General features: G+C 41.1%; 1 protein-coding gene across 2 annotated transcripts; it reads right to left on the minus strand.

Moving 5' to 3' along the window:
- Positions 1-504: 504 nt before the first annotated feature.
- LOC138750471 (microtubule-actin cross-linking factor 1-like) lies at positions 505-27756 on the minus strand. 2 transcript variants are annotated; one of them, XM_069912538.1, is made up of 8 exons: positions 27398-27756; positions 16828-17037; positions 12412-12640; positions 11881-12197; positions 10971-11138; positions 8230-8353; positions 6629-6724; positions 505-1744 (listed from the first exon to the last, which is right to left on the minus strand). In XM_069912538.1, the coding sequence occupies exons 1-8, from the start codon at positions 27593-27595 to the stop codon at positions 1737-1739; spliced, it is 1350 nt and encodes a 449-aa protein (XP_069768639.1). In that variant the 5' UTR covers positions 27596-27756; the 3' UTR covers positions 505-1736. The 2 variants fall into 2 exon arrangements, with proteins under 2 accessions (XP_069768639.1, XP_069768640.1); XM_069912539.1 differs by lacking the exon at positions 6629-6724.
- Between the last annotated feature and the right edge of the window lie 162 nt (positions 27757-27918).

Consider the following 27918-nt stretch of genomic DNA (forward strand, 5'->3'; position numbering starts at 1 on the left):
ATTCAACCCCTGAGAAATTGAAGAGATATGGATTCAGTTTAACAGATTTCTGTTTTAGATGTAGAGAGCAGAAAGTTACTTTTGTACATTCAGTTTGGTCGTGAAAGAAAATTAAGCATTTTTGGGAGGAAATTATAAAATTTTTGAGGGATTTGTTTCAAAGGGATATTTAATGGATCCAAAAATATGTTTGTTGGGTTATGTTAATGTTCCATTTGTTGATTCAAAATGCCTAAACCATATTTGGCTTTGTTAAGATTTGGGTTAGCAGTAGCGAGAAAATATATAGCTGTCACATGGAAGAATATAAACTTGCAAAGATGGCATAACGGATTGCACTCTTGTCTATATTTAGAAAAATTAACATATAATGTAAGTAATTACTCTTTTTTATTTATATGTGGTGTTTATATTTGAAACACATGGCTATAGAAATTAAATCAATGTTGTAATGTTGGCAGACCAATCAGGGAATATTTGATACATTTCTCTAAGGTTTTGGGGGAGGAGAGGTTGTTTTTTTTTTCTTTATTTTGGTTATTTTTTTCTTTTTTTGGTTTTTATTGTATTAGTAAGGGGGAGGGGATGTAGTTTACAGTTATTTTATGTGTATTTGATTTTCTTTATGTAATTTGAGAATATTAAATAAAATCTTTCAAAGAATCGAGTGTGTATGTGTGTGTGTGTGTGGGGCGTGTGCGTCAGGGTTTGTGTGTGGGGGTGTGGTAGGAACTGCCGCTGATCCCCGAGTCCTCCCCACTGCCGCCGCTGATCCCCGACCCCTCCCCACTGCTGCCTGACACATCGATTCCTCCAGACGCTCGAGATTCCAGCCGGCTTCTCTGAGCAGGGTGTCACGGTTGATGTAGTGGTTAGGGCAATGCCTTTACATGGCCAGTGGTCAGGACTGGACCTCAGTTTGAATTCTGCGCTGTCTGTCAGAAAGTTCTCCTCCTCGTTGCTATCAAGTGGCTTCTGTGTTCAATCTTGCCTTTGAAAGTTCTTCTGCATTCAGGACAGGTTGTTCCAGATGGCAGATCAGGCTTGGGTTGGTACGGCCTCTCCTCTCATCTTCTTCTATTTCTGCACATCTGCTGGCTTCAAAGGTTGCTGTTCCCTCTCAGATGATGGTTTGCCAGACCTTTCTGTCCATGGTTCATCCACCCTTTGACAGGTCTTGTTTTTCATCCTGCAGGGTGTCTAGCCACCCTCCTCACCAGGCAAGCCTGATGGGGGAGCCGGTTTAGTCGCCGACCACTCGACCATGCGACAGGTAGTACTGGGTTACATGGTACCAGTAGCACTCAGGCGAGTGACCTGACACAGATCCTTGTTTACTCTTCACTTCATGCAAAAAGGCTCCCAAGTACTCATGTTGACCATGACTGTGGCCAATATGCCTTTGTTGAAGAGCCTCAGGATCCGTACTTCCATTTCAGTTCATCTAATACTAGAAGGGGTGTCCTATAGTTGTTTCCTTGATGCAGAGTTAAAGGCTTTGGTGTGGGTGATGAATGACGTGTACAAAGGTTGGATCTGTTCACTACATTTTTTTGGAGTTGTCGAATTTTTAGGTGTTGGCAGAAATCTCCTTGAACTTTGTTGAGATCCTCCAGGACTGGATGTAGAAATACCTGAACATGTTGATTGTGTTTCCAAGTGTGGCTGCCTTATTGACAGTTGGTCCTGCTACCAGCTCGACTTCCAGCACAAGTTGTTGTCCTCCCTTCTGCGCTTCACGAATCTACAAGCAATGGAAACAAAAGTCATTCAAGGGAAGAGATGAACAGAGTTGAGGAAGATCACGCGAAGACGACCAATGGTCTTCAGCTCAAAATCATCTTCACTTTTTCGTAAAGATTCAGAGACAATAGAAACCCATTAATCCCCTATCCCTCTATCCCTCCCCCTTCGTCGACAACTCTTCCTCCCTCTCCCTCCCTCTCCTTCCCCTCTAACTCTCACTCTCTACGAATATCCCTCCCCATCCTCAAAAACTCTCCTTTCCTCTCCCTCTCCTTTTCCCCTCACCCTCTCCCTCTATCACTCCCCTTTCCTCGACAACTCTCCCTCCCTCTACTTTCCTCTCCCTCTCCCCCTCACCCTCTCCCAAAATCCCTCCCCTCAAAAAATTTCCCTCCCTTTCCTCCTCTTTCCCCTCTCCCTCTCCTTCCCCTCTCCCTCTCCTTCTCCTGCCCTCACTCTCTCCCTATATCCCTCCCATTCCTCAAAAACTCTCCTCTCCTTTCCTCTCCCTCTCCTCCTCTTCCCCTCACCCTCTCCCAAAATCCCTATCCCTTCCTCAACAACTCTCCCTCCCTCTCCCTTTCCCCCTCCTTCCCCTCCCTCTCCTTCCCCTCCTCACCCTCACCCCATTACTCCCCCTTCCTCGAAAACTCTCCCTCACTCTCCTTTCCTCTCCCTCTCCTTTCCCTCTCCTCCTCTTCCCCTCACCCTCAGCCTATATCGCTCCCCCTTCCTCACCAACTCTCCCTCTCTCCTTTCCTCTCCCTCTCCATCTCTTATCGCTCTCCTTCTCCTCTTACCATCACACTCTTCCCTATATCCTTCCCCATTCCTCGACAAGTCTCCCTCCCTCTCCATCTCCTTCCTCTCTCCCTCTCTTTCTTCTCACCCTCCCACTATCCCTCCCCTTCCTCGACAACTCTCCCTCCCTCTCCCATTCCTTCCACTTTCCATCTTCTTCTCCTCCCCCACTCTCTCCCTATATCCCTCCCCCTTCCTCGATAACTCTCCCTCCCTCCCTCTCCTTCCCTTCCCCTCACAATCTCCCTATAACCCTCTGCCTTCCTTGACAACTATCCCTCATCCTCTTTCCCTTCTCCTTCTCCTTCCCCTCACCCTCTCCCTATATTCCTTACCCTTCCTCGACAACTCTCCCTCCCTCTTATTTCCTCTTCCTCTCTTTCCCCTATCCATCTACTTCTCCTCTTCCCCACACCCACTTCCCCTATCCCTTCCCTTCTTTGACAACTCTCCCTGCCTCTCCCTCTCCTCTTCCCCTCTAACCCACCCCCTTCTTCGACAAGTCTACCTCCCACTCCATTCTTATCTCTCTCCTTCCCCTCTCTTATGCCCCTCACCCTCTCCCTATATTCCTCCCCATTCCTTTACAACTCTTCCTCCCTATCCTTTTCTCTCCCTCTCCTTCTCCACTTCCTCTCCTTCTCCTCAAACTCTCCCTGTATCCTTCCCCCTTCCTCGACATTTCTTCCTCTCTCCTTCCCCTTTCCCTCTCCTCCTCTTCCACTCACCCTCTCTCCCCCTATCCCACCGCCTTCCTTGACAACTCTCCCTCCCTCTCCTTCCCCACTCTCTCTCTTTTTCCTCTTCCCTTCACCCTCTCACTATATCCCTCCCCCTTCCTCGACAACACTCCCTCCCTCTCTTTTCCTCTCCCTCTCCTTCCCCTCTCCCTCCTCTTCTCCTCTCCCTCCCCTGAGTGAGGTGCTGGATTTGGGAGGGGGGGAGGTCAAATGCAAGGGAAAGTCTACAATATATCCTTTCTAGCATTGATGGAGAGAAGGATTTTGAGCTGAACGCTCTCTGCACCCTGAAAGAGACAACATGGTGGAGAGGATGGTAAAAAAAACATCCAGCCTGCTGGACTTCATGATTTGGGGCACTGAGTGTAAAAGTTGGTGAGTCAAGTTACAGCTGTATAAAATTTTGGTTCGCTGCATTTGGAATATTACGTAGTGTTCTGGTCCCTGAATTCACGGAAGGATGTCGAAGATCTTGTAGACCTCTATCACGTCTCCTCTAATCCTTCTACACTCCAGCTCTGCGAACCTTGCCTCATGAGAATTGTTTCCCAATCCAGGCAGCATCCTGGTAAATCTCCTCTGTCCCCTCTCCTTCCTATAATGAGGTGACCAGAACTGAACATAATATTCTAAGTGAGTCATACCAAAGATTTATAGATTTGCAACATGACAACTCTACTCCTGAATTCAAACCACCTATGAAGGAATCTCAGCACACCATAATCCTTCTTCACTCTCCTATCACACTGTGCGGCAACCTTGAGAAATGTGTAGATTTGCAACCCAAGGTTCCTCTGTTCATCCACACTCATAAGTAACTGACCATTAACTCTGGACTCAGCCTTCTGGTTTGTCCTTCCAAAATGCATCAACTCTCAGTTATCTGGATTGAAATCCATCCACCACTTTTCTGCCTAACTCTGCATCCCACCTTCATCATTTTGTAACCTTTAACAGCCTTCATCTCCATCCACAACTCCTCCAAACCAACCTCCGTGACATCCGCAAACTTACTGACCTATCCATCCGCCTCTTCATCCAGGTGACATGAAAATCACAAAGAGCAGGGGTCGCAGAACAGATCCCTGCGGCACCAACCTCCAGGCAGAATACTTTCATTCCACTACGACACTCTGCTTTCTTCCGACATGACAGCTTTTATTTCATGCAGGTAATTTTTCGCTCATCCCATGACTCAGGACTTTCCGAAGGAGTCTCCTGTGACCGACCTTCTCAGACGCCTTGCTAAAATCCTCGTAGACCTCATCTATCACCGTACCCTCATTAATTTCTTTTGTAACCTCCTCCAAAGACTGAGTTAGATTTGTGAGGCCCAAGCTTGCCTTCACAAAGACATGCTGACTATCCTTGAGTAGAGTGTATTTCTCCAGATCTTCATAGATCCCATCCTTAAGAATCCCTTACATTAGTTTACTCACCAATAATGTAAGACTAACCCTAATTCCCAAGATTCTCCCTATTACCTTTTTTAAACAAGGGGACTCTATTTACCATTCTCCAATCCACCCGAGTCGCGCTGCCGTCTATCTCCCTCCTTGCCCACGTGAGTGGTGCTGCTGTCTCACCCCCCCCCCCCACACATCTGGGTCACGCTGCTGCCTCTCCAACCCACCCCCCACCCCTTCACCAAGGGTCGATATCGACCACTTTGGAGACCCCTAATATGTTATTTAAAGTAACTTAATGTCACTTTATTCGATTCAGCAAAGAGTGGGGCAGGGAGGCAAGGTTAGGGGGGCTTTACTAAAGCTCAGCCTGGAGTGGTAGTTAATCCGCCACAGTTGACATGGCGTTGCAGTCGTGCTCCAATCTTCAAATATGCCTGGATGCAGCAGGCATGGATAATTGCCGATGATTTGCCACAACCCATTTTTTATATACTTGTGGATGCATGAAACTATGCACCAGCTTTGATCTTTTTCAAACTTCGAACGTGCGAGGCAGAAGCTTTAATAGTAAGAACCCATTTACTTGTTTCAGATGGTGAAGAGAAGCAACATCCACGTCATTCTGTGCATTTCTAAATGGCACATTGGGGAAGTAGTGAAATCAAATTGCATGAGTGGATGCAATTGCTTTGGATGAGACCTTAAACCACATCCTATATGGTTTTTAAAGAACATACAAGATTCTATCGTACAATAAATTCTGTTCTTTACCCGGCCTCGGGCCTAGTCGGTTCGAGCAGTGAGTCGGAGGAGGCGGAGACCAGAGTTTGGGCAGTGTTCGGAGGTGGAGCGAGTTGAGAGTGACAGGTTTAATTGGTCAAGGCCGATAAAAGGAGGGAAACGCAAAGGAGAGGCCAGCGAGGAGTGGCCCAGTGAGTAGTGGCCTGGTGAAAGAGTGGGGTTTCGAGGCTTTGGCTCGAGAGGGTTCAGCGAGTAGAGGCTGAGGTCGAGTGTATCTAGATTAAGGTAAGACTATATTTTTTTTGTTATTTTCTCTTTCTAAGGTGAGGGGGAAGAGAGAAGGGTTGAGTGTGAGAGCAGTTTGCTCTTTTCAGTGTCAGATGTGAAAGGTCCTGGAGTCTTCGACCTCCTGGACATCCACGATTGCACTAGGTGTACTGAGCTGCAGCATCTCAGGGACCGTGTTAGGGAATTGGAGCTGCAGCTCAATGACCTCGACCTGGTCAGTGAGAGTGAGGCCATCATAGATAGGAGCTATAGCCAGGTGGTCTCAACAGGGCCACAGGAGGATGATCAGTGGGTTCCAGTTAGGAGAGGGGAAAGGGAAGAGACAGATACAGGAGGGGGCACCTGTGACTGAAGCACTCAACAAATGGCACACCTCCTTGAGGAGCATTCAGGCTGGGGAAGGAATCAGTGGCTGTATCTCTGGCACAAGGTCAACCTCTGTTGCCCAAAAGGGTAGGGAAAGGAAGAGGAGGGTAATAGTTATAGGGGATTCGATGGTCAGGATGACAAATTGTGGATTCTGTGGATACGATTAAGGAAACAGATTGGTGCCAGGGTCTGGGATGTAACTTCCTGTGTCATTTCAGAACAAGTTGGAAAGCTGCATGGATGTGAGGGGATTGGAGGGTTATGGACAGGGAGTGGGTAAGTTGGGCTAGAGGAGCCCACTTAAATCGGTGTGGACTCGAGGGGCCGAGATGTCCTGTATCTGGACTGTAATTGTCTCAGCCAAGATTTATCTTGCAATCAACATCATCTGGTCATTCCTGCATTGCTATTAGGGACCAGTTATGTGTGCAAAATAGCAATGTTTCTCAACTAGGTCAACGACCCTGCTTCATCAATCCAGAAATAAAACATTTCCAAAATCGCAGTGGTGAGAAGTGCCAGGTAAAAGTAAACCTTCAAGATCTTCCACTTGGACATTTGTCCGTTCCAACGTCCTCTTCTGCTCTGATGTTTCCTGACGCAAACGCTGGAATCTCTGTTCGATGGTAGCTAAAATGAACACAAGGTTCTGTTACACATACATTTAAAAATGTCTTCAAAGATTTACCATGTTTCCGGTGTTTTCTTCCCAACAAACACATTTTTTTGTTTTGGAGAGAGAACTGTGGGTTTAGTAATATTTAAAGCAATGCAGAACAGAAGATGACGAGAGAAAAGGTGAGCAAGGAATGAAAAAAGTTTGGAGGGAATCAGCGTGAAATAGCAGACAAGTGAAATGAAGAACAGTGAAAAGGAAGGGACATTTGCAAAAGAAAATGGAGAGAGAAAGAGAGGGACAGTTGTGCAACTCTGTTGAAAACATGTTGACTTCAAGGCCTTTTACTCATCGAGAGGAGCAGGTGAAGTGGGGGGGAGCTGGGGCTGGAGAGGAGCAGGAACAACAAAGAATACCCTGCTGAATAGAGAAAACTCTGAGAGCAGCTGCAACCGTTCTCAGCAGAACTGTATCCCGCCCTTCAGGTGCTCAGATGCATGGATCTTCAGTGCCCTCCCAGCACAGCATGAGAAATCCCCTCTCATTGGGGGGTCTTTGAGACATCACAGCCCTAAACACTTCCTTGGCTGCATGTTTGCCAGATGTTCACACTTGGTAAATGGCCGCTGCTTAACCTTCTACCATTTCTACATACCCTCTATTTCTATTAATAACTGATCAACAAGACAAACGGAAAATATAGAATTTCTGAGGTTTAGGAAAGAAAACAAAAATGTATAAAAATAAATGAGCTGATAGAGCATCTGGAAAAAAGAAAAGCAACATTAACATTTCGATGGAGCTCGTGACTTCACTGCCTTGCTGGCATATTTTAACATTTGTTTCCTATTTCCAGTCTTGTTTCTATGATTGGAAGTTGTCTGGTTTCCAATCATTCAATCTTCTCTTTAATTGATGAGCCACGGACAAGTATGCATGACTGGAGCCTGGCTGCTTTATTAAATAATCGCAGAGCATCACTTTCAACGAATTCACTGCAAGAATTCCCATTTGCCGCCATTTTCATTTCCAACGCTCCAAATATGGTTCTCAATTCAGTACCTTTAATGCAACAATTTTATAAGACCCAACACTTCTAAGATGCACCACTCGAGCAGAAATTTCATTCAATAAACACACATTTTGCAATACTATTGCGATTCTGGCCTACAAGTCTGAATCACTGACCACAATTCAGTGGAGAAAGTTCGATTGAACTTTCTTAAATACTTAATTTTATTCAAACATTTAAGTGTGCACAGTTCTTTAGTAAATGGTCATTTTCAGAGCTGTTTATGAAATGATAGCCTATTTATGACGTGCTAGGTAAAGATGATTCAACATTTGAAATCCAATCAATTGCAAGAAATATTTTAGAATGGTTCAAAGAGGTTGGTGGGTCCCCACTGGTAATTTGCACAATTTGAAAATGTCTAATTTACCAGCTGGAAGCATCACTTGTATTTGTTGGAATTAGAGAACCACCTTTTGATCTAAACATCAAATGTTGAAATGGTACCTGTGGTCTTTCGAAGCTGGACTATATTTGGAACAACGTCATTGCTCAAATTCAGCAGGCACTTTGCTGCCTCCTGTAACTTTTCGACACCATCTTCATGTTCAGAAATTTCTCCCTGAAGAACCTGTGATTTCAAAATGACACAATGACTCATTCACAATAAAATTAATATTTATTTCTGTATATCTTAGATTTGCCGATGCCTTGGTTAATTTCGATATTGTCTTTGGGTCAAGGAGATAAACAGCCTGTGAAGGCGATTCTATAAATTATCATAAATACCAACAACTCTCTGGCCTGCTTTGGGGTGAGGAGGCGAACATTTTCAAGGACCCAATAACCACAGGATATTGGAATTTTCTCAAACAACCAGATCAAACTTTCTATTGATCATTACTCATTACTCATTAATGCTTCGAGGTATTTAATACGCCTGATGTTTGAGCATTTTCTGATGCTGTTGAGCTCATCATCTTTATCTTGTCTACATCTCTTGACCGGCCCTGAAGTCCCCTTGCAAACCATCAAGGTCACAAGAAAATATTTAAAAATGTTCTGATGCTTAGATTTACATCAGCATTGATAAAATAATGCTGAAGAACTCATTTGGCTTTTCACCACTAATGGACATAGATTTGGCTGCATTATCGTTTTTCTGCCTGTCTACTTTTACTCCAGATGACCCCTCTCCCCAATCCATCATCCTTCAAAGGTAAATATGTGTTCTCCCTCAGCAATCCGACCCGTTTGCAACTCCTATTCTCTCGAGCACTTAATGGCCCACAGCTTTTCTCCATGACCATCAATCCCAGGCCATTATTGCAATAAATGGTCCGATTTTTCTCTGACTGCAAGACCAGAAATGCCCTCCACCTCAATAAAGCAAAACTTTCTGATTTGTCTTTCTGATGCAAATTCCAATTCCTCAAACATCAACTCCAGTCAACATGATGCCATTAGTTTCGTTAATGATAGAGAAGGATAGGTCTGGGACTCGGGTTGAGATTTTAAATTGGAGAAAGGCCAATTTGAGGAAATTAGAAAGGAATGAGAAGGTGTTGACCTGGAAAAGTATGTGCGGGGTGAGTGGAAGACCTACAAAGGTGAAATTTGGAGAGTACAGACTTTGCATGTTCCTGTCAAGATTAGCAGGCTTAGGAATCTGGTTTGGAAGAAGAGAGGTGTGCAGCAGGTATAGACATCACAGAGCAAATGAGGTGCTTGAAGAGTATAGAAAATGCAAGAAAAAACCTCAAGAAAGAAACCAGGAAGGCTATGTGGATGATAATGGGGTAAATTGGATGAGTAAGCTTGCAGGTGTTGTGGACACTAAAGAAGGTTTTCAAAGCTTGCAGAGGGATCAGGACCAGCTGGAAACATGGGCTGAAACATGGAATTTAATGCAGATGTGTGTGAGGTGTTGCATTTTGGAAGGACAAGCCAAGAAAGGACATACATGGTAACCAGTCGGGCAGTGAGGAGTATGATAGAACAGACGGATCTGGGAATACAGACACCTCATTCTCTGAAAATGGTGTCACATGTGGATAGGGTTGCAAAGAGAACTTTTGGCACATTGACCTTGATCAATCAAAGGATAAAGTCTAATTTTCATTGGTGAGACCCAATTTGGATTATTGTGTGCCGTTTGGATCACCTAACTGCAGGAAGGATGGCAATTGTGCAGAGATTGACTTGGATGTGGCCTGGACGTCAGGAGCAGAGTTGTAGGAAAAGGTTAAACAGGTTATGATTTTATTCCCTGGAGTGTAGAATGAGGGAAGAATTGAGAGAGAGATTTAAAATGATGTGGAGGACAGAGTAAATATAGGTAGGCTTGTTCCACTGAGAGCAAGTGAAATACAAACCAGAGGACATGGGATAAGGGTGAAGGGGATAAATTTAGGGGGAACATGAGGGAGAACGTCTTCACACAGAGTGAAGAGGTGGGAGAGTGGAACAAGCTGTCCGTTGAAGTGGTGACTGTGGGCTCAATTTTTAATTTGAAAAGAATTTGGACTGGTACATGGATGGGAGAGGTATGGAGGGCTATGGACTAGGTGCGTCAGAGGGCCTCGGCAGAAAAAGGGTTCGGAACAGACAAGAAGGGCCAAAGGGGCCTGTTTCTGTTCTGTAATATTGTAAGGTTCTATGGTTCGAATACTTCTTTGGAATAAATCTATCTCTGCCACTTTGCAAACAAATCTTACCTCCAAATGTGCTCCAAGTCACCACTTTCCTCCCACCTCCCTTCACCTGTTCCTGAAACCCCCATCTATGGAGTTATCGTCTCTGCACCTGATGATCCCATTAATGATTTGCTGAGATTTTTTGCTCTGCTGTTATAATCTTGGAGGTCGTCCAAAATTCTGCCACCATTTCCTTAGTCACCAGGCCCCCATTAAACATGGATAAGGTCTGAGGAAACCCATACTGAAAATAGACACACAATGAGAGCAGAACTGTTTGGCTTCTTTGTTACATTTTCCAATCTCGCCCCCACCATCTGGAAGCAAATTGGCTGTTGGATCTTCATCAGGCTCCCATTAAAACCTGATCAAGTTGGAATGAATGGAGCTCAACTTCCTATTTCAGGTGCCAAACTTACAACCTCCCATTTGGCCTTAACCACTGTTATTGGATGTGCACATTATCATTATTTCAAAGCATTCATCATTCTACTCGTAAATTAGAATAAGCAACATTACACAGTGATTTATGAAATAACAACTTTAATTTACCATGATATTTTCAAGTTCTTGCTGCAAGATTTCTGGATTAGAGATGGCCTCCAGCTGAACCATTCGTCTTTCTCTTTCTACTCTCTCTAGCCACAAACGCAGCTCATCTGCCTTCTCTTGCCATTGTTCAAATACCTTGGTGCCAAGACGGATTCCAAGTCCAATGCACTATAGAGTGAAAGAAATGAATGAGTATGTGGATTTTTAAAATGTACGATTTTGTGATGCAATCAAATATCGAGTGTCCAATCGATCCAAAATGGGTCAAGCGATACATTACTGGTCCATTACTTATGCCAACTATCATTTTTTTGTTCCCTGCATCAAGTTTTTTGAGGGTCACAAATAAACTGATGGTCAGGAATATATCAGAAGCATTGAAAACCTTCACAAATTTAGTGTGTCAGTGAAGATTAGACAGAAATTCTTTTGGGGCTGGGCTTGTTCCAGCCGAACACTCTGCATTTCTGTTATGCCATTCAAGCCTAACCCTTGGGTTTAGGACATACTGAGACAGCGAGGTGACCTTTGTGGATTGGACACATTACACCATGTTCAGTGACAAATGCACGTGGGAGGCCAGTCTGGAAAATCTTCACCAATTATGATCTGTTCGACATTTGATTTTATTAAAAGGAAATGAGTTCATGACTTATTTTCTGCAGTGGTCTCTGTCCAACTCGAGTGAGTTTGGCCACCAAGAGAGCTCCACAATACTGGAAAGATTTGATCATTGTTCCTGTTCTTCATGGGTATTATTAATCACAGCCGCAAACCTTTTCCAGAGCCACTCTTATAAGACTAAAACTTACACAATTTGCTCAGTCTATCAAAATGCTCTCATGTTACTGATCTAAAGTAAAATTGGAGTTTAAATGCTATTAGTCAAAAAAAAGGAGATATGTCATACTTCTGATCGAAGTGCGTTGAAGCGAGCATCGGCGCTTTCAACCGTCTCCTCCACACGTTGGCTTATGGCATCAGGATCAATTGGGATCTTGTAGCTTTCAATTGCATTCCTGATTTCAAAGAGAAAGGCAGCATCGAAGAGACTTTTCCAAGATCGTCTGAGGTATCTTAGATCCCCTTTGAGAAACTGAAGATCATTGAAGAGGAATTTCTGCTTCTTAAGTTTGAATGTCAATGACGTGGAGTCAAATTCCTCAGCTTTTATTTTTTGTAGTTCCTTTTCTGAATGAATCATTAATGTTTCGAATTCATCATGATCTGTTTAAAGGAATATAATGGTGAAATAATCAAAATGATCAAATAATACCAGATTATATAGACTTTGACACATTGACAGGATCCTGTAATAATTACAAGTTGGGGTTATTCCAAACCACATGTAGCTTTCAGTTGTCTTACTTAGAATTCTTTTTAACTCTCAGTAAATAGTATTTTATAGTAATCTGGAAAATAAATGAATACTTTCCCTCACCTTTTCGGAACTTCTGCAGTTCTAGATGCAGATCCTCAATCACGTTTAATTGAGAATCTGCACTTGATAAAGCGGATTTGTACTCCTCCATCAAGACATTCAAGTTCTCCTGCAGTGCAACTTCCTCGTCTCGCAAAGGGTCCTGGACATTTTGTTCCAGGAAAGTCTGAGCTGCCTCTATGGCCAAAACCAACTCTTGCTCTTTCTGGGACAACTTTTGGCGATGTTCCTAGAAAAGAAACAATCCTAGGTTCATTTTTATTGCTCCAAGTTGTCTTGGGGGAGGTAAGGTTTCTATTTATTGCATTTGCAATTGAAATAAAATATTCAGGTTTCCCAATTTATTAAAAATCAGGGTACCAATACACTCTTAAATACACACAGGAAATGTACTTCAAGTCCAGAAATCTAAATGGTTTTATGCTTTCGGAGGTTTAATCAACTACCTTGATCTACAATTCTTTGCTTGTGTCAAAGGATGAATCCTGCTGAGATGGAGTAGAATATATTCCATATTTAATTTGACTGACAAGAAAATAAATCCTCTCCTTCAGTATTTGTACACAGTCCCTTCCCTGTCAAACAGACTTACTTTTATTTAAACTTAAGCACATTAAACTTTTGTCATTTGAATGATCTCATCCTTAACTTTCAATTCAGGGATTTAATATTCTTTCATGATGTAAAAGAGAACACGTGAAATCTAACGAGAGGTGACTGTGATCTAGTCAGGAGAATGTGAACTAGTTTGTAACTGTGTAAGAATGCACCCTTCTCACTGAAGTAACTGTGGGGTGGATGTCTATGTATATGAGTGTGTCAACATTTTTAAGAGATGGTGGATCTTCTTGTCTTTTTTCTTCACTGGTATCACTGTTTCCTTCACGCCAGACTTGCACATCTTCGCCCAGTGGTTTGCTATGCCGTAGGCTCCACATTCAGAACCGTATGCGGGGCAATCATTTTGGTCACGGAGGGGTGTTGTCCGCTGCCCTTCCTACAGGTCCTGGGGGTGGCACTTTTCTGATTGTATTTTTTATAGCATCAACCCTTCCTTCTCTTTGCTGTGGGTGGGTCTGCATTGATAGGGATTTCATTTGCGTCCTCGTGGCTTTGAAGACTCTGGCTGTGTCAGAGTCTTTGGCCAATTTCAAGCTATCCTTCCCTAGAAGAGACTTTTGCACTTCAGGATGGGCATATTAGTGGATCAGCTAATCTTTCCTCTATATCCTTCCATCTGCATTTTGCAGCATTAATTTTTGGTGTAGTAAGGACGTTAGTAACAGTCTCATCAGTCTCTTACACAAAACCTTGAAATTCATTGCATTCAAGTCTAGGATTAGAGCTGAGTTCAAGGTGAGAAACAACCTTTGCAAATATCTGCTCTGGATCATTTTTCTCCACCCCGTAAGCTCTCAGCTATTAAATAAGTCACGGCCTGGCTCCCCTGTCCAGACATGTATAGAACTAACCTTCTCCTCGCTGTTGCATTTTTAAAATAGCTTTTCACTGCTAAATTGTACATCTGCTGAAACGTTTTAAACGATTCAACCATGTCTTCAGCCTCCCGTCCATCACTGGGTGAACTGCTGTTGCACCAGCCATTCATTTTCAGGTGTACTTTTTCTCTTCTTCCCCTTCAGATTTCAGTCACTTCCAATCAATTTTATAGTTTTATTCTTGTTCTCTTTACCGACCACTGCCAACATGTTCTGTCTCCGTGTTACCTGGGAGGATTCTTAAATAACTTAAAGATGCAAGATTCAAATAACAGAAGGGAGTTTACTTACTGATGCCTTCCACCATCTCAGGAAACTGTTCACACTCATACTCATGTATAGGTGCCCCCCAGTAGTGCACGACGGTTACCACAGTGAGAAGGGTGTGTATTCCTAGGAAGTTACAAAAGAGTTCACATGATCCTGACGAGATAACACACCCTTCTCACTGTCGTAAATGTCGTGCACCAATGTGGGGTGCATGTCTATTTGAGTATGAACATTTCCTGGCATGGTGGAAGGCATCAATAAGTAAAATCTCTTCTGCTATTTGAATCTTGCATCTCTAAGAAGATGCAAGATTCAAATAGCAGAAGAGATTTTACTTCTGCTATTTAAGAAGCCTCCCACACAGAGACATAACGGTGACTTTATTGTATTGATCTTTACCATTTTGTTCAACATCCTTTGGACTTTACAAGACTTTATTCAAGTCGCCTTATTCCAAAACAAACCAGGCTGTCAAGCACACACAGGGCAATAATTTGCATACATGTTAAGCAATGCTTTACGAAAAGAAGATAACATCAATTGGTAAATGTTTAAAGATCTTTGCTCTTTTTTAACGATGAAAATCTGACTTGAGCACTGCATATTAAGGAATGACAAACGTGAAAATCTATCCCCATTTGAGTGAAAACATTCTGGGTAATTATCATTTTCACATTAGTGCTTCAAGATGCAGGTGTCCCTGCCAGGGCCCAAACTGAACGAACGGCAATATCTTTCCCAGTTAGAAGGGAGAGGAGTGTGGAGGGGAATCAGCAGGTAGTAATGTTCCTACGGACCTAATGCACGTCCCTCTCCATGTCAGAAGGCTCCTCTTTGGACATATTCTTGGAGTCGAGTAGATGTCGTTCACTCCGTTGATAGAATACAGGACTACCTCAGTGGAGAGAATGAATGGAGGGCTAATCAAGCCAACTGCTTTGCTCTGCTGTTGAGGTCCTTGGGCCCTTTGGGAATTGTGCTCATCCAGTCAAGTGCGGAGCAAAGGTTCGCCACCTACTGCTTGACAGGTAGCCTCTGATCTGTTTTAGTTATCACAGTACTCAAAGTGGCTGGTCCATGTTAGGACCACAGTGAGAAGGAGACCTGGAGTCATGTGACAAAACCCAATTGAAGTACCATTATGCAGGTTATTGGTGAACAATGCCACTTTATGTCACAGTGTGTGCGACACACTTTCCATCGGGCAGCTGATTAAATAAAGTATGGCTTTGTCCTGCTTTTGGTAGATGGACCAGATACCTGAAGAATTTGCCACTTTGTCAGAAGGATGTCAGTGGATCAACTGTGACAATAGGTGCAAAAAAATCTAGACTGAACTTCTCCAGTACTTCGAATGTGATGGAGTCTGGTCCTATTTGTCTGCTGCACTTGGTGTTCCTAAGTAAATCAAATAGGGTGAAAGTGATTTCTGTGATGGTGTCGGAAGAACCTAATGGAACATGCTAGAAAGTGTCTTAACCCCAACATTGTTATTCAGAAGCTGAGGCCTACCACCACTGAGAATGAGGAGACCCTTGGTCCCTCTTTTCCTGTTTACTGTTCATGACCCAGCCGGAAGGACGACAGAGCTCAAATTTCATCAGCGGTTAATTCTGTCTTTGGAATGTTATTTTTTTTTCTGCATTGCCTGCCCACTGTCCAGTGTTGTAAGATTATCAGTCTGGCACCTCATGTGCATCTGCATTCCCTATTAAACCATGGTGATGACTTGTCTTGGTTGTAATGGGAGAACTAACGATGGTAAGTAACACTTTCCTGCTGCAAATGTTAAAGGCCCATCGTACCTTTTGGCCACTGTGATTCCAGCTGTCAATTTATTCTGAATCTATCCCATTTAGCACAATGGTGCTACCACACATCAGAATTGAGGGAGCCCCTGGAGAAACATGGGATGAATCTTTCTGCTCCTGCTGTCACCAACAGTTGCCTCAACAACAGGAAAATTGTGGTAGTGAGGGGGTGTAGCCTTACTCACTCTCTTTTCCAAACCAATCCCTAGATCTGCACAAGGATCTGGCCTGGTTGAGTGGACGAACAGTGACGTTGCTACGCCAGAATTCATTCCGGTGGTGTATGCTTCCTCAACCCTTTTTGGTTGTGAATAGCTTGCATGGCCCATTCAATGGGTTATAAAGAGTTAATCACATGAGTGGGTGCTGGAGTTATCAAAATAGGGGAGGAGGTTCTTCCCTTTACAACATCAAGATCCACATTATCTGAGAATACAGCATTACTGAGGTGAAGAGTTTTTGTTAAGAAGCTGCCATGGTGAGATTGTTAGTGAAGGGCCTCTGTGACCATCGTCAATCACTGCCCCTTCACTAGTGAGTTAATCATATTCCCGTCATCTCTCATCACTTGCGTGACTGGGCCAGAGCAAAGAACAGAAAGTAGGACTGAGTTAGAAAGAGGATCTGCTAGATCTTTGAATAGGATTGGGAGAAGATCGTCAAAATTCAATTCAACATTATTTGGAAATTGTGTTAGTCATTATTTAAGTGAAATTTAGTCAGTCGCCTTTCATCAAATCTGTACTGATCAGAGGTTCTGATGAAAAGTCCAATCCAAAATATTTTTACAATTGTTCGAATATACACTTATCCAAAACACCTGGAAGTGTTCATACCTTCAGGCCTTGCTGGTGGTCATTCAGTCTTTCGCCCATCTCAGCAAATGACCCCATCGCATCGTCCTCTTCCTCCATCTGGAAACCATCACCTAATGCGTAGAATTCGTCTTCGGTGATATGAACTCCATAGTGACCCTCGACTGCCAACCATTTCAGAAGATCACCTACTGTCTTCTTATGTTTTTGTAGGTGACCTTCTGTTGTTTCCTACAAATTGCAAAATCCTGTTAGTTTGAAGACGTGTTGTACTTTCCTGGCAGCAATTCCATATTCCCTCATCTATTTGCAAACCCTTGGGATTGAGGAGGATGTGAAACCACTTGAGTGGAAGATGCCTGTTTATAAACAGGGGCCATTCCACACCATTTCATCGGAATATGCACATGGGCAACACGTGGTCTTGCCCAGTCTTGGATCAATACGAAAAGGATGGAAAATACTAAAGACCAGCCTCCTATACACACACACGGGCATCGACGGAATTCCGCTTCATCATTTCCCTGCTCATGTCTCCCTAACACTGCCTTCATTTCTCGGGTCCCTTCGTCTAATCCCTCCCCTTTCATTTCAAAGGCCTTCGCTGCGTCTAAAGCAACTGCTACTGTTGGCGCTTTACTCCCTTCTACTGCATGAATTAAGTTAATAAATTTACAAATATTGTCTGTTGTGCGTCTTTTTTTAATAAATCCAGTTTGGTCTAGATTTACCATTTTAGGTACATAATCTGCTAATCTGTTTGCTAATAGTTTAGCTATTATCCTATAATCTGTGTTAAGTAATGATATTGGTCTATATGATGCTGGTGCGAGTGGATCTTTCCCTTGCTTTGGTATTACTGTAATTATTGCTGTTTTACATGAATCTGTTAAGCTTTGTGTTTTGTCAATCTGGTTGATTACTTCCAGGAGGGGAGGAATTAATAAATCTTTAAATGTTTTATAGAATTCTATTGGGAATCCATCCTCTCCTGGTGTTTTATTATTTGGTAGTTTTTTTTTTATTATCTCTTGTATTTCTACTATTTCAAATGGTTCTGTTAATTTAATTTATTCCTCTATTTGTGATTTTGTTAGTTCAATTTTAGTTAAAAATTCATCTATTTTGCCTTCTTTCCCTTCGTTTTTAGTTTGGTATAATTGTTCATAGAATTCTCTAAAGTTTTCATTGATCTCCGTTGGATTATATGTGATTTGTTTGTCTTTTTTCCTTGATGCCAATACCATTTTCTTAGCTTGTTCTGTCTTAAGCTGCTATGCTAGAATTTTGTGCGTTTTTTCCCTTAGTTCATAATATTTCTGTTTTGTCTTCATTATGTTCTTCTCCACCTTATATGTTTGTAGTGTTTCATATTTTATTTTTTGATCTGCCAATTCTCTTCTTTTAGTTGTATCTTCCTTCATTGCTAATTCTTTTTCTATATTTACTATTTCCCTTTCCAACTGCTCTGTTTCCTGATTATAGTCCTTCTTCATCTTGGTTACATAACTTATTATTTGCCCTCTAATGAACGCTTTCATTGCATCCCATAGTATAAACTTATCTTTCACTGATTCCGTATTTATTTCAAAGTACATTTTAATTTGTCTTTCAATGAATTCTCTAAAATCCTGCCTTTTAAGTAGCATGGAGTTTAATTTCCATCTATACATTCTTGGAGGGATGTCCTCTAACTCTGTTGTCAATATCAAGGGTGAATGGTCCGATAATATTCTAGCTTTATATTCTGTTTTTCTTACTCTATCTTGCTTACGAGCTGATAACAGAAATAGGTCTATTCTTGAGTATGTTTTATGTCTACCCGAATAATATGAATATTCCTTTTCCTTTGGGTGTTGTTTCCTCCATATATCCAAAAGTTGCATTTCTTGCATCGATTTAATTATAAATTTGGTTACTTTGTTCTTTCTGTTAATTTTTTTCCCAGTTTTATCCATATTTGAATCCAAATTAAGGTTGAAATCCCCTCCTATTAATATGTTCCCTTGCGTATCTGCTATCTTCAAAAAAATATCTTGCATAAACTTTTGATCTTCTTCGTTAGGTGAATATACATTGAGTAGATACCAAAACTCCAAATATATCTGACATTTTATCATTACATATCTCCCTGCTGGATCTATTATTTCCTCTTCTATTTTAATTGGTACATTTTTACTGATTAATATAGCTACTCCTCTTGCTTTTGAATTATACGACGCTGCTGTTACATGTCCTACCCAATCTCTCTTTAATTTCTTGTGCTCCAATTCAGTTAAATGTGTTTCTTGCACAAATGTTATATCAATTTTTTCTTTTTTCAGTAAATTTAGCAGTTTCTTCCTTTTGATTTGGTTATGTATTCCGTTAATATTTAAAGTCATATAGTTCAACGTAGCCATTTCAAACTTTGTTTATCTTCCCTTTCCGTTTCTCCATCATCACCTTTCCTTCTTATCCATTTCTGTTTTCTTGTTTTGAACACTTTATAAGACAACATTTCTAAAACATCAAACATTTTCCTTATTCTCCTATTTAAAACTTCTTTAACCCCATTCTCCCCTCCCCCTCCTGAGTTGCCCTTTATCTCATGTTGGGCAAACACATCTCCCCTCTACATTTGGATTTGCGAATTCACTCGCAAATGTCAACTGATTTTGCAGTGACCGTAACTCATCCCCACCCAGCCCCCCCCCGGAAAAGATTTCAATTTTCATATGTAACAAAGGTCACTCTTTTAATTCCCTCCTTATTCCCTCTATTCCCTTTCATTCCCTTATTAATTCTTATCTATACTCTATATATTTTCCTCTAAATACGTATACATTCATGTATACACACACATACATACACATCTACATATATATATATATATATATATATATTTTTTTTTTTTATATATATAATATATACATACATATACCCATATACACACATACATATAGTTCGTGGTCATTTTTACTCTCATTACATGTCTTCATCTCTCTGCTTGTTTTGTAGTTGTTCTGCAAATTTTCGTGCTTCCTCTGGATCCGAGAATAGTCTGTTTTGTTGCCCTGGAATAACTATTTTAAGTACCGCTGGGTACTTTAACATAAATTTATATCCTTTTTTCCATAAGATCGTTTTTGCTGTATTGAACTCCTTCCTCTTCTTCAGGAGATCAAAACTTATGTCTGGATAGAAAAAAAATTTTTGACCTTTGTATTCCAGTGGCTTTTTGTCTTCTCTTATTTTCTTCATTGCTTTCTCCAATATATTTTCTCTTGTATATCTTAAAAATTTTACTAAAATGGATCTTGGTTTTTGCTGCGGTTGTGGTTTCGGGGCTAATGTTCTATGTGCCCTCTCTATTTCAATTTCTTCCTGTAATTCTGGTCTTCCTAGGACCCTGGGGATCCAATCTTTTATAAATTCTCTCATATTCTTGCCTTCTTCATCTTCCTTAAGGCCCACAATCTTTATATTATTTCTTCTAATGTAGTTTTCCATTATATCTGTCTTCTGAGCTTACAGCTCATGTGCCTCTTTAACTTTTTTATTAGATTCTTCTAATTTCCCTTTTGTCCTTTACTTCCATTTCTACGATTATTTCTCGTTCTTCCACATTCTCCACTCTTTTTCCTATCTCTGATATGACCATTTCTATTTTATTCATTTTTTCTTCTGCATTCTTAATTCTTCTTTTTATCTCATTAAATTCTTGTAATTGCCATTCTTTCACTGATTCCATATATTCTTTGAAAAAAGATACATCCATTGTCTTGCCTTTCTCTTCTTCTTCCACTTCTTACTGTTCTTCTTTTTCTTCTTCCTCTGGATTGACCATCTGTTGTTTCCTTGTTTTCTTTTTACCATCTTCTTTCTTGTTGTCGTTATTGTCTCTGTTCTGCACCAGCTGCTGTGCTGCAGGTGTCTCTCTCAGCTGTGGAGATGGACTCCGCAGCTGTTTCCCCCTCCCGTCAGTGTGTTTTTTTTCTTGCGCGGTTGCGCACTTTTACTCGGCTCTGCGAGCCATTTTTGTAGTCCCGAGCCCGGGACTTCCACTGACCTGAGGGAGCGGGCTTCTCTCTCCGCGGCAGGCCTCCTCGGACAGGTAAGGCCTTCACCTTCTTCTTCCGACGTTTTTTCTTCTTCTCTTCTTCCCGTTGTTTTCGACTTTTCTCTCTTCGCTGCCATTTTCTTCTCACCTTTATTTTTACTTTGTTTTAAATTTTAATCTTGTACCTTTGTGTTTTGTGCATTTTTTAACTTTTCCGGAGAGGGCTGGAATTCCCTGACAGGCCACTACTCCATCACGTGACTCCCCCCATCTGGATCATCTTCAGCTGTCATCATTTTCTTAGTCACAGACCTAGTTACCGCACATGCAGGATATATCTCACCATCCTCTCTAACCACATCCTTACTAGGCCAATTTGTCAATCTTAAAACTGACCCAACTTTATTCTCTGACAAATCATTCCCCAGCAAAAACGAGACACCTTGCATGGGTAACTCCTACTACAACAGTTCCTTTGACTAATTCTGAATTTAGCACAACCTTGTGAAGCAATATTGACCCTACCTCATCTCCAACACCTTTAATCAAAGTTGTCTCCTCTGTGTCTGTCCTTTGATCCACAGTTAAAACGGTTTCTAACAACAATGACTGAGCAGCCTCAGTATCTCTAAGAATGTTAACTGGAACCTGTGGTTCTCCCTCCTTTATTGAGACAAAGCCCTCTGACACAAAAGGCTTGAAAACATCCATGACCTACTGATCAGGTTATGCACCTCTGCTCTCCTTAAATTCCACTGTTTCTGTATACATGGTTCTGGTTAAACCTGTTTTTACCTTTTCTGTTTCAAGACTAGACAGTCACACGACCAGCTTTCTTACACAAATGGCATATAAATACAGAAGTTCTGTCCTTTCCTACCTTTCCTTCATCTTTTTACTGAACATTTTCTCCAGACTTTATTTCAGCCCTACTATCCTGCTCCATCCTAACCTTATGAACAGGTTTATTAATCTGGTCCACATGAGCTCTCTGAAAATGCCTATTATTCTGGAATGTCCTTTTGTGAGTCTTCCTCAACAAATTTTCCTTCACATGTAATATTTCACTATTATAATCCTCTACGTTTGTACTTTTCTCATCCAATGTTTAACTTCAACAATTTTCAATGCCTCAGAAATAGCCATCAGTTCCTATTTTCTCACCTTCTGCAGTTCTGCAGGTGATGGTTGTAACAAAAATGTATCAACATCCATTGCTGCAGTTTTTCCAGACACAAGCTTTCTGTAAGCTTGTAAAAATAGCCTGCAAAAACATCCCAATCAACTAATAAATCATGAAACTGCAATGTTCAAATCCTAAAGGATGAGCCCCCATAAAATGTTACGGAGTCCAGATGACACCAAAAACCAGTAGCAATAGATATGCACGACAACACAGGGTTATTTAAACAAAAGTAGTTTAGAATTTTATTTGAACATGAAAACAGAATTGAACTTTAACTTATTACTTAACCTACCTAACCCACTTAATCCGCCCTCAAATACTAAGTGCAGGTGAGTGTAATGTGTATTGAAGATTAGAAAAGTTCTTTGGATCACAGTCCAATCTCACTGGTTGCAGGCAATTCTTGCAACAGTGCTCATACATTAGCATTAACAAAGTTCACCAAGCTTTGGTGTTTAACAGACAAATGGTTACCACTCAGAAGGGCTCTTGCTGGTTTTCAGAGAGAGAGATTCCATTTCCAGAGCATCTGCAACTGATTTCCTCTTAATTAGTCTTTCTGACAGAACTTGCCCCCTTCAGGGTTCTCCGGATGATCCTTTTTCTTTCAGGCCATCTTTCAGACCACCAGTCTTCTCCTTTGACCAGGCAGCCTTCCAAAGTTTGGCAGCTTGTCCCTCTGGAACAGATTTCTCTGACTCCTTCTCTCTCACTCCCTCCCTCTCTGAGAGCAAAGCTGTTCTAACTCTGCCTGCTAACGCCACATGCTCTCCTAGGCAAGCTGTATGTGGATACTTTGTTGCTCCTTTGCAAAAAGCAGGATGCAATAATCCTGCTAAAATTCTGGCTTTTCAAATGTGTGTGTGTGGAAGCTGCACGAGTAATTCATTCCAAGCTACCTCTAAAACTCTTGTCACACTGCACATTCAGAGATCTGAGAAGAACCCTTGGCCGAGCCAACTTTGCTTGAAAGTAAACAACAATCACTAGCGATCTGTGGTCGTCTCAGCCTTCCTTAAGATAGGTTGCAGACACCACCTTATCAATTAGTGCATTGGATCAGGTAGTGCCGGAAATACACAGAGAAGCCGCTGTGTGGAGATTTCACAGAAATACAGTTTAGAAGCAGGAAAGGATCAGATGTTATTGAACAACAATGAAAGGAACTATTAGCATGTGGTCTACAAAGTAACCTTCTTTTTGTATACTTTATTTAAAATCAAATTCAAAATCCACAATAAAATACATCATATTAACATACAAAAATTTCCCCCATATATACCCCCCTCCCACCCCCTCTCTTAGCTCCCTCCCATCCTCTACAACCTCAAACTAAAGAAACAAACCATCATAGTCGGGTTTGATGTCACCAATCAACCATGACATATTTAGACCCATACATTTCACAGAGGGACCCGCACATTAACAAAAATGGTAGACGGATGGCGTAAATTGTAAGTTATCTTTTCCAATGGAATACATGATTGCAATTCCATGTCCCATCTCTGAATACTTAATTCAATTTAATCTTTCCAGGTTATAGCTTTACATTTTCTCGCTACTGCCTATTCCAACTGAATAAATGCAATTTGAAATGTACCCAATTTCATTTCCAAACTCCATTTTACTTCATATGTCCCAATAAAAATTCCATAATTCCATTCAGAAAGGGTTTCACCTGATCACCTAACCATACTGAATGTAAAAAAGACCCTATCTATTCCCCACATTGAAAACACATATCCAAAGAGATAAATCTATACCTCTTCAACTTCTCAGGTGTTAAGTAAAGTTGATGAATAAAATTATAATGAACGAATCTTTATCTTACGTTTACTGGCTTAGTCACACTGTCCTCACATAATGTCATCCAATCATCCTGAGAAATTAAAACCGACAGATCCTTCTTCCTTTTACTTCTCACTTTATAAATATCCGACTTAGGCATCTTATTTTGTAATAAAGCATACATTTGTGTAATCAATCCCCTTTCCCCTCCTTCAATAATTGAACATTCAAATCTCTTCCTTCGAGGTAATCTCAAACTGTGTCCAAAATTATCTAGTAACAAAGTTGGTAACTAAGCATGGACCTGATCCATATTTTTCATTCCATCATTGATATGAAACAAAATTTCCAGCTTCATAACAATCTTCGGCCAAGATAATACCTTTCTTTTCCCAAATATTCAGGAATACGTGATTTATTTTTATACAAAGCTTATTTTAATACAAAGGGTTTTAGCCGAAATTTTGCCCTCAGCACCAATAGCAACGTTGGTCCGATACCATATTTCCATGAAATGTTTTAACACCGGTAAAGGATAATTTTGGAAAAGTTGAGCATTCCATTTATAAATAAACTGTATCATTCTTTGTTCATGAAGCTGAGCCATTTGGATTTTAGCCCAACGTAAACATTGTTGTGATCCAACCATTCTATTAATAAACTTGAATTGTGCCGCTTCATAATAATCCTGAAAATGTGGTAATTATAAAACTCCAAGTCAATTTTTGTATAGATACTCTTGCCAATTTACCTTTTCATAATAAAGATCTTCCCAGCACATGGAAATCCTTAAAACCTTTTAGGAATCCCACATGTAATTGATTGACAAAAATACTGAATACGGGGGAAAACATTCATTTTAAAACACTGTCGTGATGGACACAACCAAGAAAGACTCAGCCACCACATTGAAAGCCATTAATGACGTTTTTATTCAAATTCAGCCCGCGCCCGCTTAAGGGCAGCCTAAGCTCAGTCACCTCGTGCATTGTGATATCAGAATCGCTGCCCCAGGCGTGCGCTGGGCAGGTGACTTGAGGCAGGGAGAAAACCTTGACAGCGCCATCTTCCCATGGCTGCTCCGCCATGTGGCGTTATACACCATGGGAGACTGCGCCGCCACATCGCCCTATTAAAGTTATCAGTAAATCTTTCCACCTATTTAAATCTAATTTAATTTTATGCTATAATAGTCTATAATTCAACTCATATAAATGATTATAATTATCATCTACATTTATCCCAAAATACTTAATTTTATCCAACCGCTTAAATGTAACAATATCTGCAGTTTGCAAAATCCATTCTTGTCAAAGGCATCATTTCACTCTTATCCCAATTAACCTTATATCCTGATAATGCACCACACTGTTCCAACCTTGCATGTAACCTTCCTAACGACTGCGTAGGATTTGTTAAATATATCAAAGCATCATCGGCAAATAAATTCATTTTATACTCTTCCTCATTCGCCTTAATATCTTTAATATCACTATCTTGTCTAATCATTCGCGCTAACGGTTCAATAACCAAAGCAAATAAAGCCGGTGACAAAGGACACCCTGTCAAGTTGATCTAGATAATATAAAGGAAGAAGATACTTGTCCATTTGTCACCACTCTAGCCAATGGATTTTTATATAAGGCCTTCACCCAACCAATAAAGAGTGGCCCAAATTTAAATTTTTCCAATACCTTAAACAAAAATCCCCATTTTACTCTGTCTGCAAGGTAACCTTGATTAGAGAGAGGCATTAGATTAGATGTATTTTTTAGATTTAATTTTTCGAGTTGTTTTCTTTTTCTTTTTATTCTTTTGTTTTGTACAATTTATTTCAATAAATGGGTTCACCATATAGATTATTTCTTATTACATTACAACTCCGATTATCTGAAAGGGCTGTGACCAACCGGCTGCTGCCGAGAGGCCGCTCTCCTGGACGACGGCAGGACAAGGGATTCTTCCAACCACTTGCTGGGAGTGAGTGGTGTGCAGTTTGATGGGAGAGTTGGAGAGAAAAGTCAATAGGGGAAGGTAAAGAAGGAATAGAAAAAGAGAGGGGAGGGAGTTACCTGAAACGAGAACAATCGATGTTCTAATTTCACGTGCAATAATTTTTTTTTCAACCTGAGAGGTTAGTTTGTCTCTGAAAAATATTTCAGATAAATGCAGATTCCTGATTTGTTTTGGATATCTTCATTTATTTGAATTTTTGTAAACTTTTGGATAAATGAGGATTTCAGCGAATCTGATTTTGGATGATTGGAGTTGGAGTGTAATTGTTTTGGAGGTTAACAAGTCATCCTGAATGTAGTTTCATTAACTTTGTTTTCTTCGCGTGTCCTTACTCGTAATGGAATGAATTGTCACGTGGTTTTCAGATTTCTGTATGTATGCTTATATGTTAAACTCAATAAAAACATTTTACCAAGAACAAGCATGTGGTCTTGCAGGTAAAAGTCACAGTTAAAACTTAATGACTATTTTCAAATCCACTGCAAAGCATTATCTTCATCATGTGAACCATGGCAGTGAACAGAACAAAAGTATCTGGAAAAAGCAAGGCAAAACACCTTTCAGGATTGGCCCAATGAACATTGGTTCAAGGGTTGCTGAAGGCATTGCAACTGAACACATGGCACAGGGTCAATCCCCAGAGACATTCAGATTTTACACCTATACACTCAAGGCTGAGGTTTCTGACTTGAATTTGATGAAAGGCAAACCACAGATTCTTGGTGCATCTTTACGAAGAACACTCTTGTTTTGATTTCAGCCAGAAAACCAGGACTCCAGTCTTTCATCAGTCTTTCTTCCAGGGCAGAAACCAAAGGAAAGGGCACATTCTTCTGGGGGTCCTTGGTTAATATTTACTCTTAAATCACCATGGCAGAAACACAGAACATAGAACACTGCAGCATAGTACAGGCCCTTCAGCCCTTGATGTTGTGCCAACCCATATATTCCTTCCTAAAAAAAGCACTAAACTCTCCCTACTCCAAAACAATAAAGAGAATTTAATTCCTGCCTTTGACAGCCAATTATTCCCAGAAGAAATATTAAAAATAATTATACTTCAAATGTAACAACAGAAAATGTTGGAAATAGTCAGCAGGTTGGTCACCTCCTGACTTGCTGGGAGTTTCCAGCCTTTTCTGTTCTTATTGAAATATCCAGTAATTCCAGTTTTATCATTTACACTTTAAACCTTGGGGATCCTTTGTGCTGTGAAAGGAAAGAGAATGTTTTTCATTTTAATTTACAAAAATAAGACTATCTGGACCCATTTATTAAGTAGGAATGTATAAATTCCAAGTAGGATTCACTTGTTGATGACCTTGTTTAAGTTTCAGAATAAATGAAGCACCCAATCTGTAGATGCTTTGGAAAAAGATAAGACAAAGCGTAACTGATTTACCAACACTGAATTGGAGATAATTAGCTGCGAAACACCAAGCTCTCCTTATAGGATGAGTGTCTGATGTTTACGTGAGTAATGAACCTTGTGCACACAGTACAACTTATGTTCATTTCGACATTGCCTCATAGAAGGTTTCACACGTGACCGAGAGTACCTGCTGCGTGTTTTCTTCCCTGCGGTCGACATTGAAGTCTGACGATTCCTCCGCAGCAACTCGGGAATGAAACCACCTGCCTCTGATCTTCTTGCAGCAGTTGCACGTCATTCTTTTCCGAGGAGTGAGGGATCTCCTACTCTGCTCCTCTTCCCCAGCCACTCGTGCCACTCGTAGACAGCACAAGGCATTGCCCATTCTCCTGCAAGTCACACGCGAGGTGTTTCCAGTGACGTGTGATGTAGTAATTCAAATACGTCACCACCGTGAGCCTCACTTGGCCAAAAAGCCCTGGTATTCGGCAAAGACTGTGCCACGCGCTCGCACCACGTTCAACCCTCACAATGGACACGACTGCAGTCTCAGCAACTGGGTTTGCTGGCTGTGTGATGTCATCAATGGGTTTATTGTTACACAATAATACAGAAAGACAAGTGAAACCATGGCAATCTCCCAATATTTACTCTCTCGCTATGATGTCACAATGAGACCCCAACCCCCCCACATTCTCGGAATGAATG

This window comes from Narcine bancroftii, unplaced genomic scaffold (genome assembly GCF_036971445.1).
Source record: "Narcine bancroftii isolate sNarBan1 unplaced genomic scaffold, sNarBan1.hap1 Scaffold_152, whole genome shotgun sequence".
Lineage (NCBI taxonomy): Eukaryota > Metazoa > Chordata > Chondrichthyes > Torpediniformes > Narcinidae > Narcine > Narcine bancroftii.